This window comes from Dipodomys merriami, unplaced genomic scaffold (assembly GCF_024711535.1).
Source record: "Dipodomys merriami isolate MVZ:Mamm:240054 unplaced genomic scaffold, mDipMer1.0.p SCAF_3, whole genome shotgun sequence".
NCBI lineage: Eukaryota > Metazoa > Chordata > Mammalia > Rodentia > Heteromyidae > Dipodomys > Dipodomys merriami.
The window spans coordinates 82,178,819-82,191,050 of record NW_027204492.1 but is presented as its reverse complement, the minus strand read 5'-3'; the positions used below and the strand labels follow the sequence as shown (position 1 = coordinate 82,191,050).

At 39.4% G+C, this 12,232-nt stretch overlaps 1 protein-coding gene across 11 annotated transcripts in view; it reads right to left on the bottom strand.

Annotated features, from left to right (window-relative positions):
- The window catches only part of Phf8 (PHD finger protein 8), a 107,435-nt gene that overhangs the window by 48,103 nt on the left and 47,100 nt on the right, over window positions 1-12,232 (bottom strand). For all 11 annotated transcript variants that reach the window (XM_070040410.1, XM_070040404.1, XM_070040413.1 and 8 more), the window contains exons 8-10: window positions 8,268-8,430; window positions 1,329-1,416; window positions 937-1,043 (exon numbers count right to left, since the gene is read on the bottom strand). In XM_070040410.1, the coding sequence (XP_069896511.1) occupies window positions 937-1,043; window positions 1,329-1,416; window positions 8,268-8,430 (358 nt within the window). The remainder of the gene's footprint in view (window positions 1-936; window positions 1,044-1,328; window positions 1,417-8,267; window positions 8,431-12,232) is intronic.

Below are 12,232 nucleotides of genomic sequence, written 5' to 3'. Positions count from 1 at the left end.
TTTTTTCTATGCACTAGTAATGGAGCTCAAGACCTTATTTAACACTTAGTGTTAAATAGTAGTACTTTATCACTTATGCCACACTTCCAGTTCTGACATTTTGCTGGTTAAATGGAGGTAAGAGTCTCTTGGATTTGTCAGCGGGGACAGGTTTTACACTGCCATTCTCAGATCTCAGCCTGTGTAGTTAGAATTATAGGCTATATAATATTCTTAAAATGATAAAATTATAGGAATGGAAAACAGATATCAATTTCCATGTTATGGATGGTGCAGGGGAAAAAATGTGATGATATAATAGAGTAATACTAGGGAGGCTTCCCAAATTATTATTTTATTTCACATTTTTTCAGTTCTATTCGCTATTCTACTCCATTTTATTCTATTTTTAATAGCAAGAATTGAGCACAGGGCCTTATGCAAGCTATACTACCTGAACTACATCCCCAACTCTTTATTTTTGATTGCATATATTTAAGGTGCACAATGTTTTTTGTGTGTGGTACTGGTAATTGAACTCAAAACCTGGCACTTGTAAAGCAGGTACTCTACCACTTGAACCACACCATCAGCCTCTTTTGACATTATTTTTTAGGTAATGTCTTGCTTTATATCCAGGCTGGCCTGGGCCATAATCCTCCTACCTGTACTGCTCCATGTTGCTGGGGATAGCAGGCACATCACTACACCCACTCATTGTGCTTCTCCTATAGCTGGGATAACAAGTGCACATCCAGCCACTAGTTGAGGTGGACTTTCGTGAACTTTTTGGCCCTGGATGGCTTCAATCCACAATTTCCTTGATCTCTGTCTCCTAAATAGCTAGGATTGCCAACATGATCTATGATACACATAATAAGGCTCACTCATGCTCTCTTTCTTTCTCCCTCCCATCCCCTCAGAAAAAGGAGTAACAGCTGGTAAAGGGCTTTATACCTCGAAAGATATCCAGGATGTGCTTTCCCACATACCAACAGATGGTCTCAAAATTAGGGAACTTGAAGAGGTCTGCTGTGCTCAGCCGCTTCTCAATCTCATAGGCTCTGGAAGACGGACACATAACAACAATAATAATGATCCATTTACCAAGCACCTGTTATGTATCAGATATTATTCTGGAGGCTATATGTCCACTAATTCTAAATCCTAACAATGACTTCATGAGACCTTATTCTATATGTTAGGAATATTTTTGGCTCAAGGGTTGTATGACTTCCTTAAAGTCACAATACTACAAAGTAAGAAAAAGATGTTAATTCTAAAACTGAGGACAATCAAGAATCAGGATTCTCAAGGAGCAGACAGCAACAACCAAGTTGAAGACTCACTTGAGCTGCATTTCAATGTTAAGACTGTGTAAGAAGTTTCCTCCAAATGCTAGGCAGTCCACAGGGGTCAACACAGCATGGATCCATCCTGAAGTAGAACAAGGCAAAATGATAGCTGGCAGAGGGGTTTCTCTTCCTCTGACACACCCAACACTGCCTGCCCAGCTCAACCTTAACTCCTTAGGTTAAGGTTTGACTACTTGAGGTTCTTTCATTATGTCAACACCCAACCTAGCCTAGTCTGCTATCATTATAAAACTGAACTGAAACAACTTACTAACAAATTTCTACTTCCTACCTCTCTAATTCACAAATCCTTTTCTTGTCTTACTCATCTTTTCTATGATCTCTATGGACAAATTGCCATAACTATTCCTTCTAACTCTACTCTGAACAAAAAAAGGGTAGTTGTGCAGGATAGATCTGCGGTTGCAATCCTTCACTATCTCTCTCTCTCTCTCTCTCTCTCTCTCTCTCTCTCTCTCTCTCTCTCTCTCTCTGTTTTGGTTGTGAGGCTTGAACTCTGGGCCTTGGGCACTGTCTCTGAGGTCTTCAGCTCAAGGTGAGCATTCTACCACTTCAGCCACAGTGCCACTTCCGGTTTTCTGGTGGTTAACTGGAGATAAGAGTCTCATGGACTTTTCTGCCCAGGCTGGCTTTGAACCGGGATCCTCAGATCTCAGATTCCTGAGTAGCTAGGATTATAGGCATGAGCTACTGGCACCTGGCCTTCACTATCTCTTTTTCTGCTGAAACAGCTTCCAAAACTGGTTCATCTACATAGCTGTTTTCTAGGTGTGGTCCAGGGGAATCCTAGGCTCCCTGAGACTCTTTCAGAGAACATGACAAACCAAAACCTTTGTCTCAAGGGGATAAATACTAATACCAGTAAAACATGATGGACTATATCTATAAATACTAATAACCAGAGCAATCACTAAAAACCAATTATAGCAAAGCCAGGAATGGTAGTTTGCACTTATAATCTCAGCTACTTGGGAGGTAGAAATAGAATATCAAAAACTAAGACCAGGGCTGGGAAGGTAGCTCAGTGGTAGAGCGCTTGCCTTGCATGACTGAGGCCCTGGGTTTGATTCCTCAGCACCACATAAGCAAAAAGAAAAAAGCTGGAAGTGGCGCTGTGGCTCAAGTGGTAGAGCGCTAACCTTGAGCTGAAGAGCTGAGGGACAGCGCCCAGGCCCAGAGTTCAGGCCCCACGACCGGACCCCCCCCCCAAAAAAAAAAAAGAAAAGGAAAAAAAGACAAAAACTAAGACCAGACCAGGCAAAGCTATTATGACCCTATCTTGAAAATAAAATTAAAGGACTTCAGGTGTAGCTCAAGCAGTACTTGTTTGTCTACCAAGTGTAAGGCTCTGGGTTCAATCCCCACTACCAAAGGGGGAAAGGGAACTATAGCAAATAAAAAGTAACTAGAACACCCACTAAAATCCCTATCCAAATACTGAACCTAAATATTCATATGAAAATTCAAAGGGTCCAGAATAGACAAAGTAACCTTGAAAACAACTGCCAATTTCAAAACTACACATGTAACTTATAGACCATGATAATAACAATTTGCCCCATGAAGGTAGAATGTTTTTGTGGCTTTAAGTATCATTATCTCACAATACTATGAAATTTGTGAAATTTATGTAATCACTAAATCACAATGAAACAAACTACATGTGTACAGAAATTAAGATGTGATAGTGTAAGAAAAAAATAGGGGGCTGGGAAGGTGGCTCAGTGGTAAAGTGCTTGCCTTGCATGCACAAGGCCTTGGGTTCGATTCCTCAGTACCACATAAACAGAAAAGGCTAGAAGTGGCACTGTGGCTCAAGTGGTAGGGCACTAGCCTTGAGCTGAAGAGCTGAGGGAGAGAGTCCAGGCCCAGAGTTCAGGTCCCAAGACCAACAAAAAAAAAAAAAAAAAGAAAAAAGAATAAAACATAGATTAGTAGAATAGAATTTAAGGACCATACATTTATAGTCAGTTGACTTTTCTTTCAAAGAAGTGTTTAAATAAATTCAATGGGAGCTGGGCGCTGGTGGCTCATGTATGTAATCCTAGTTACTCAGGAGACTGAGATCTGAGGATCACAGTTGAAAGCCAGCCCAGGCAGGGAAAGTCTGAGACTCTTATCCCCAATAAACTACCAGAAAACCGGAAGTGGCGCTGTGGCTCAAATGGTAGAGTGCTTGACTTGAGCTAAAAAGTTGAGGGGCAGCGCCCAGGCCCAGACTTCAAGACCCACAACTAACAAAAAAAAATTCAATAGGGAAAGAGTAATCTTTTCAAATAGTCTGAAATATGCAAAAGAACGAAACTGTAGGGACTGGGAAGGTAGTTCAGTGGTAGAGTGCTTGCCTTGTATGCATGAGGCCCTGGGTTCGAGTCCATATAACCAGAAAGGGCCAGAAGTGGCACTGTAGCTCAAGTGGTAGAGTGCTAGCCTTGAGCTGAAGAGCTGAGGGACAGCACCCAGGCCCAGAGTTCAGGCCCCATGACCAACCAAAAAAAAAAAAAAAAAAAAAAAAAAGAATGAAACTATAACCTTACCTCACACCATATGTAAGAACTAACTAAAAATGGTTAGAAACTAAACATAAACTGATATGATGGTACACACCTGTAATCCCTTTACTCAGGAGCAAGAGACAGGAAGGAGGATTGTGTGAGTTCAAGGTCAGTCTAGGCTAATTAGATTAAGCACAGCCTGGGTTACAAAATAAGACTCTGACTCAAACAAAAATCTAAAACTGCAAAATATTAAGAAAACATAAATACAAGTCTTTATGACCTTACACTAAGCAACAGTTAAACAGACACTAATAACATAAGAAAAATTCATAACTTTTGTGCTATCAAGATTACCCCAAGATGAAAGAAAATATATTCAAACCACATATATAATAAAGGTCAAATATCCAAAACACACAATTCTTACTTCCTAACAATAAAGACAATACAATTAAAGAATTAGCAAGACATTTTACCAAAGGGGAAAAAAGATGTAAGAATGTGCAACAAAGACATGGAAAGACAATCAATGTGAACAGTCATTAAGAAAAGCACAAATCAAAACCTCTTTACCCTCTTTACCCTCAGTAAAGCTAGAAGACAGTAACAAATGTTGGGTAAGATGTATAAAAATTAGAATTAGGGCCGGGCGCTGGTGGCTCAGGCCTGTAATCCTAGCTACTCAGGAGGCTGAGATCTGAGGATCGCGGTTCAAAGCCAGCCCGGGCAGGAAAGACCGTGAGACTCCTATCTCCAATAAACCACCAGAAAACCGGAAGTGGCGCTGTAGTTCAAGTGGTAGAGCGCTCGCCTTGAGCTGAAGAGCTGAGGGACAGCGCCCAGGCCCAGAGTTCAAGCCCCACGACCGACCAAAAAAAAAAAAATTAGAATTAGGGCTGGGAAGGTGGCTCAGAGGTAGAGCGCTTGCCTTGCATGCCTGAGGCCCTGGGTTCGATTCCTCAGCACCACATAAGAACAAAGCGGGAAGTGGCACTGTGGCTCAAGTGGTAGAGCACTAGCCTTGAGCTGAAGAGCTGAGGGACAGCGCCCAGGCCCAGAGTTCAGGCCCCATGACCAGACCAAAAAAAAAAAATTAGAATTAATATACACTGCTTTCAGGAATGTAAAATAATGTATGTGGCTATTTTAGAAATAGTTTGGCAATTCCTCAAGAAGGTAAACCACAGAGTTATGACTCAGGAATTCTCCCTCCTTTTTATATAACCCAGGAGAGCTAAAAATTGAAGTTGAGCATCCCTTATCTAAAATGCTTGAGATCAGAAATATTTCAGATTTCAAGGGGTTTTTTTGGACTTTGGAATACTGGTACACAATGAGATATCTTGAGGATAGGTCTCAAATCTAAACCTGAAATTCTTTTATGATTCACATGAAACCAATACACCAAGTTCAAGAAAAAAATTTTCTGCAGTAGTAGGAACTGAACTTACAGTGAACCATGCCTCCAGCACTTTCAGGTTTTGTTCTTTTTCAGATAGGATATTGGGCTTTTTGTTTAGGTTTGCCACAGACTATGATCTTCTTACCCACACCTCCCTGTACAGCTGAGATTACAGATAGGAGTCTCACTTTTGCCTGGGCTGCCTTCAAACTGTGATGCTCTATCTGTGTCTCACAAATAGCCAGGATTACAGGCACAAACCACCACAATGGCCTGCACCTATGTTTTGATCACAATCATATAGGTTAGGTGTGAAACTTTCCACTTGTGGCATTACTTTGGTGCTAAAAAGTTTCAGATTTTAAATAATTTAAGGTTTTCATATTAGGGATGCACAACCAATTATGTTGACACAATAACTTGTACATGAACATTTACAGCAACATTATTCACAATAGCAAAAAAGTAGAAACAACTAAAATGTCTATCAGCTGATGAATGGACAAATAAACATATTTTGGCTGATTGGGGGCCTAGGTGCTATCCCTGAGATTTTTTCTCTCAAGGTTAGTGCTCTATCACTTTGAGACACTGCTCCACTTTCAGTTTTCTAATGGTTAACTGGAGATAAGGCTCTCACACAAGCTTTCCTGCCTGGGCTGGCTTTGAACCTTGATCCTCAGATCTCAGCCTCCTGAATAGCTAGGATTAAAAACATGAGCCACCAGCACCCAGCCAATAAATATTCATGAGCTCTTAAAAAGAATAAAACATTGTTAAATGTTGTAACGTGGGTGAACTTTGAAAACACAGTAAAGGAAAAAAAGAGTGAAGCCAGAAACAAAAGACAACATATTATATGATTCCATTTACATGAATGGCCAAAAGAGGCAAATTCATATACAAAGAAAAATATACAAGGAGATGCTTGGGTCTGGGAAGAGGGATGAAAGAAGTAACTGCTAATGGAGGCATGATTTCTTTTCAAGAAAGTTCTGTGTAAGCATTATTTGGATTAAGATAGCAGCAGTGGTTGCATGACCTTGTAAATATATTAGAATCTTTAGCCAAGTACTGGTGGCACATGCCTGTAATCCCAGCCACTTAGGCGAATGAAATTTAAAAGTCCAGAGACTCAAGCTAGGAAGATGGCTCAGTGGTAGAGTGCTTGCCTTGCATGCATGAGGCCCTGGGTTCAACTCCTTAGCACCACATTAAGCAGAAAAAGCTGGAAGTGGTGCTGTGGCTCAAGTGGTAGAGGGCCAGCCTTGAGCTCAAGAGCTGAGGGACAGCGTCCAGGCCCAGAATTCAGGCTCCATGACCAACACACACAAAAAAAGTCCAGAGACTCCATCTCAAATTAAAATAAAAAAGCCAGGTTCGAAGTGTGGCTCATATGGAAGAGCACCAGCCAAAAGCAAGAAGGACAAGTGAGTGTGAGGCCTCAAATCAAGCCCTAGTACTGGGAGAGGAGGGGATTTTATTTTTGTGCCAGTACTAGGCTTGAACTCAGAATCTACAGCTCTCAGTTGTCTTTTTCTGCTCCTAGTTGGTGCTCTACCACTTGAGTCATACTTCCACTTCTGGCTTCTTAGTGGTTAATTAGAAATAAGAATCTGTCACAGACTTTTATGCCTTGGCTGACTTTAAACCTCAATCCTCAGATTTTAGCCTCATGAATAGTTAGGATTACAGATGTAAGCCACCATCACTGAGCTGAAAAAAATTTTAAAGTAATCGATTTTATGGTATGTAATTTATAACTCAACTTTTTTTCAAAAACACCTTTAAGCCAATGTAAATGAAAATGTATCATCAAATTTGTGTGACAGGAAATGAGTGCAGAGTAGGAAATTTATAGCAGTAAGTGTTCATAAATACAAAAGAAGGCAAGTCTGAAATTAATAATCTAATCTCCCAGTTCAAAACTAGAAAGATAGCAAAATAAACCCAAAACAAGCGGAAGGAAAAATAAAAATAGAAAAAAATCAGTAACACTGAAAAGCAAAAGTATTCTTAAAAGATTAATAATGGCGAGGGGCATGGCACAAGTTTTGTAAAGCATCTGTTTGGCAAGCATGAGGCCCTGAATGTAATCCTCCAAACTAGCCCCCTCAAAAAAATATATAACTGACCAATCTCTAGCAAAACTGACACCAATAAAAGAGACCACAATTAACTAATCTCAGGAATGAAACAGAAGGTAACACTGGAGACCAAGAAAACACCAAAGGAGTAATAAGGAAGTACTATATAGCCATAAAAGTTAAGGAAAATTTTTTTACAGCACTGGGGATTGCATTTAGGGGTTAGAAGTGGCCTTGAACTTACAATCCTCCTTGCCTCCTTGCCTCCCAAATAGCTGGGATTACAAGTGTGTACCAGTGCCCAGTTTCACTAGAAAATTCGGCTAAACATTTCAAAAAAATTAACATTAACTCAGATTAAATCAAAGAACACCTAAAAATATGGAGAGAAATGCTGTGCTTATGACAGACTTGTGAACACAGTAAAAATGTCAACATTCTCAAGACAACTTTTTTTTTCCAAAATATACATACTCTACACTAGACCTATGAATTCTAGGAATGAAGCTCAAGCACATATTAAGAAAAAAAATGCTTCATCCTTACTCTAGTTCAGCTTCCCATCATTATCTCTAGAATTGTTTGGCTATTGAGTCCAGTTCTTGATCTGTACAACCATCTTCCTTAAGATCCCATGCTGCCCAATAGACACCATATGAATTTACATGAGATCTAGTTTTTAGCTTTCAGCTAACATGAGATACCTACATAAATCCTACATAGGTACATGATGCCTAGGATTGTGGCTCAAGTGGTAGAGTGCATGTCTAACAGGCTTCAGGACCTGAATTCAAACCTCATTAACACCAAAATAAAAACTAAAAAATTATGGGAAGAAGTTGTCTGTAGTGCCATGAATTCCTTTCTTTCTTTCTTTCTTTCTACCTTCCCAAGTCTCCCCACCCCCAGCAAAGCCCAGGAAGACCTGTAGGAATGAAAAGTGTTTGTCCTTGCTTCACACAACATTTGTAGCACTTTTCCACTTGGTCACCAAAGAACATCTCATTCTGATTAGAGGAGCTGCTCCAGCACTCAAAGAGAGTCAGATTAACCTTTGTTGGGCGGATCAGGTAGAAGATCTTCTCACCCTAAAATGAAAAGAAACTTAAGTGCCCAAAATACCAAGGGTTTCAAGAGAAGTTATTCAGCAGGGCTAGAAAAGGCCTATTCTCTTTCCCATGCTCCATTATCCACGTCATTCTTTCTTAAACCTATAATCATTTTTATGATTTTAATCCCTTTGTACAACTAGTTAATAATAAAAAATAAAAATAATCATTTTTATGTGAGTTTAGAAAACTTCAGTAGGTTTTTCTGCACTGACCCTTTTATATTTCCATAAATTTGACAAAAGCAATTTGGAAAAGGACATTTCTAACAAAATTGTTCATGTTAGGACAAATGCATACCATATGCTACTATTTTAGATACACTGACAAATCAAAAATGGTCCCTATAGATGAGCAGATCAATACTATAGCCCTAGGAAAATTTAAGGCCACATTACTGATGAAGAAAATTGAATTTGCTTTTAAATGTCATTTACAGTGTGTTCCTTCTCACACCTGAAATCAAAGCTAATAAAAGTTTAAAAGTTCAGTAATCGCCCAAGGATTTCTAGAAGATTATATGTTAGGTGATTATCTGTTAGAAGAACATTTTATTTTCTAATTGTGTTTTCACTGGATAATCATCAGACAGATAATTTGAAAAAAAGAAACAAAAATCCACTAGTACAATGATACCTTCTTAGCTTGATGGTTTAGTCAATATTTCACAACAATAAATGCCAACATAGAAAATAAACAACATGGCCCCTCTGTACAGTATTTTCACAATAAAAAAAAAAGAAACAAAAGAAAAGAAACAACATGGACTAGAGGCACTTGCTCAAGTGGCAGGGCAACTTGCATAGGCAAGCACAAATCTGAATTCAAGCTCCAGCCCTTCCTTACCCCTCAAAAAGAAAACAAAAGCACTAGAAATATTTGCTATATAATTGAAGAGATTTGAGAGCTTTTTTTGGGGGGGGAGGTGGTTCTGGGCCTTGAATTCAGGGCCTAGGCTCTGTCCCTGAGCCTCTCTGTGTTCAAGGACAGCACTCTACCACTTGAGCCACAGCACCACTTCTGGCTTTTTCTGTGTATGTGGTACTGAGGAATCGAACCTAGGGCTTCATGCATGCTAGGCAAACACTAAGCCACATTCCCAGCCCAGATATGACAGCTTTATAGATTAGTTAATAATATTAGATCAATGTTGTCTTCTTGATTTTGGTAACAATATTACATTTATAGAAAAGATTATCTTTTTTCTTCTTTGTTGGTCATGGACTTGAACTCTGGGCCTGAGTGCTGTCCCTCAGCTCTTCAGCTCAAGGCTAGTGCTCCACCACTTGAGCCACAGCACCACTTCCAGTTTTCTGGTGATTAATTGGAGTCTTATGAACTATCCTGCCTGGACTGGCTTTGAACTGTGATCCTCAGATGTCAGGCTCCTGAGTAGCTAGAATTACAGGTGTGAGCCACTAGCGCCTGGCAGAAAAGAATATCTTTGTTTTTAAGAACTATACAATGTCTGAGACAAGCAGAAAAGGTCAGATAAGTTGATGTTAGGTGAAATGAACCCCAAGATAAGTATTCAAATGTGTTTTCTTTCATGCGATTGCCTCTAACATATTTATAAGATGACTTCTTTGTTGCTTTGTATGTCCCTCCCCCACGGTATAACCCCTGCTTTCATTGTATTTGATGTTGGTATAATTTGTGGAGGGGAAGGGCAAAAACAAATCATTTAAATAGGGATACAAGTGGACCCATTGCAACAATGAGATGTACAAGTTGTTATGTCAAAAAACGAACTTTACAACTTTGGCGGGGGGGGGGGGTGGGGAGGGGGGAGATGGGAAGGGGAAACAAAGGAGGAGGCAACAATGCTTGATAAAAAGTGTACTCATTACCTTGCCCATGTAATTGTAACCCCTCTGTACGGTATTTTCACAATAAAAAGAAAAAAAAGAACAATGAATTACTAGAAATAAGGAGATACTCTTGAAATCATTCTCAAAGGTTTTAGAAAAATAACTATTTACTTTTGTTTACTTTAGAGAAAGAGAAAATGTAATAAAATATACTTTGGAGAATCCAAGTAAAGGGCATATAAAAATTTTTTGTATTATTTTTATAACTCGTCCATGAAAATGAAATTATTTAAAATTTAAAGTGTTGACTCTTGCCAGGTGCTAGAAGCTCATGTCTATAATCCTCACAATCCAGGAAGCTGAGTTCTGAGGAGACTGAGGTTCAAAGACAGCTCAACAGGAATGTCATTAAGACTCTTATCTCCAAATAACCACCCCCAAATCAGAAGTTGAGCTGTGGCTTAAAGTGGTAGAGTGGTAGCCTTGAACACAAAAGCTCAGGGACAGTGCCCAGCCCTGAGTTCAAGTCCCATAACTGAGAAAAAAATTAAAAATAAAAGAAGGGTTAAGTCTAACATTTGCATAACAGCATTTTCACAACTAATTGAAGATGTGTGGTCTTTTTTTTTTTTTTTTTTTTTGGTCCTGGGGCCTGAACTCTGGGCCTGGGCACTGTCCCTCAGCTCTTCAGCTCAAGGCTAGTGCTCTACCACTTGAGCCACAGCACCACTCCAGCTTTTTTCTTTTTGCTTATGTGGTGCTAAGGAATCAAACCCAGGGCCTCAGGCATGCGAGGCAAGCGCTCTACCACTGAGCCATCTTCCCAGCCCCGGATGTGTGGTCTTTTAAGAAGCAGCTATAGAGAGAACAAGGGAAGGGGTGACATTGTCCAAAAAGAAATGTACTCTACCTGACTTATATAACTGTAACCCCTCTGCATATTACCTTTACAATAATTTTTTAAATTTTATTTTATTGTAAAGATGCTGTTACAGAGGGGTTACAGTTATATGAGTAATGAGTACATTTCTTGTGGAACACTGTTCCCCCCTCCTTTGTTTTTCTCCTACTATCCCTTCCCTCCCCTACCTTCTCCACTCCTCCCCCACCTTCCAAAGGTGTAAAAGTTCATTTCCAACATAGTGTCTTGTGAATATCCTTGTTGCAATGGGTCTTCCTGTGTCCTTGTTTCAGCCTTTTGTTATTCCCTTTCCGCTCCCCAAATTAGATAGATGTATATACAAGATGCAGGAACAAATTTAAAAAAAAAAAAAAACAACTATAATCCAAATTTTCATTTCCTTCCTTGGCATTTCTGATTTTTAAAAAAAACTAAGTAACATGAATTACGGTGTAAACAATAAAAATTATTTCCTTTCCAGAGTGCAGAAGTCCTTTATAGAAATTAGTAATAGGGGGCTGGGAAGGTGGCTCAGTGGTAGAGCGCTTGCCTTGCATGCATGAGGCCCTGGGTTAGATTCCTCAGCACCATATAAGCAAAAAGAAAAAAGCCAGAAGTGGCGCTGTGGCTCAAGTGGTAGAGCGCTAGCCTTGAGCTGAAGAGCTGAGGGACAGCGCCCAGGCCCAGAGTTCAGGCCCCACGTCCGGACCCCCCCAAAAAAAAACTTTTCATGTCTGATCTATTTTGTCTGAAGTGGCTATTAAAATACTCTATATACAACTGTCAAAACTATACACACATAAATGAAATGTATGATGTATACATAACTCAATAAAGTTGAGAGGAGGAAAAATTTGTCATGTTACCAGGAATTTCTAAAGTATTTCTATACATATCAGTGAGTAGAAATTGGTTCACTTAGGAAATAAAAATGAGGAAAATCTAAGACATATGCTGTCAACTTAAAATTTTTTATTAAAAACCAAAACTATAGAGACAGGCTATCCTCAATATATATGACAATTAAGATATCCTGATAGTTAATTATGTATAACTATCACACCAATAG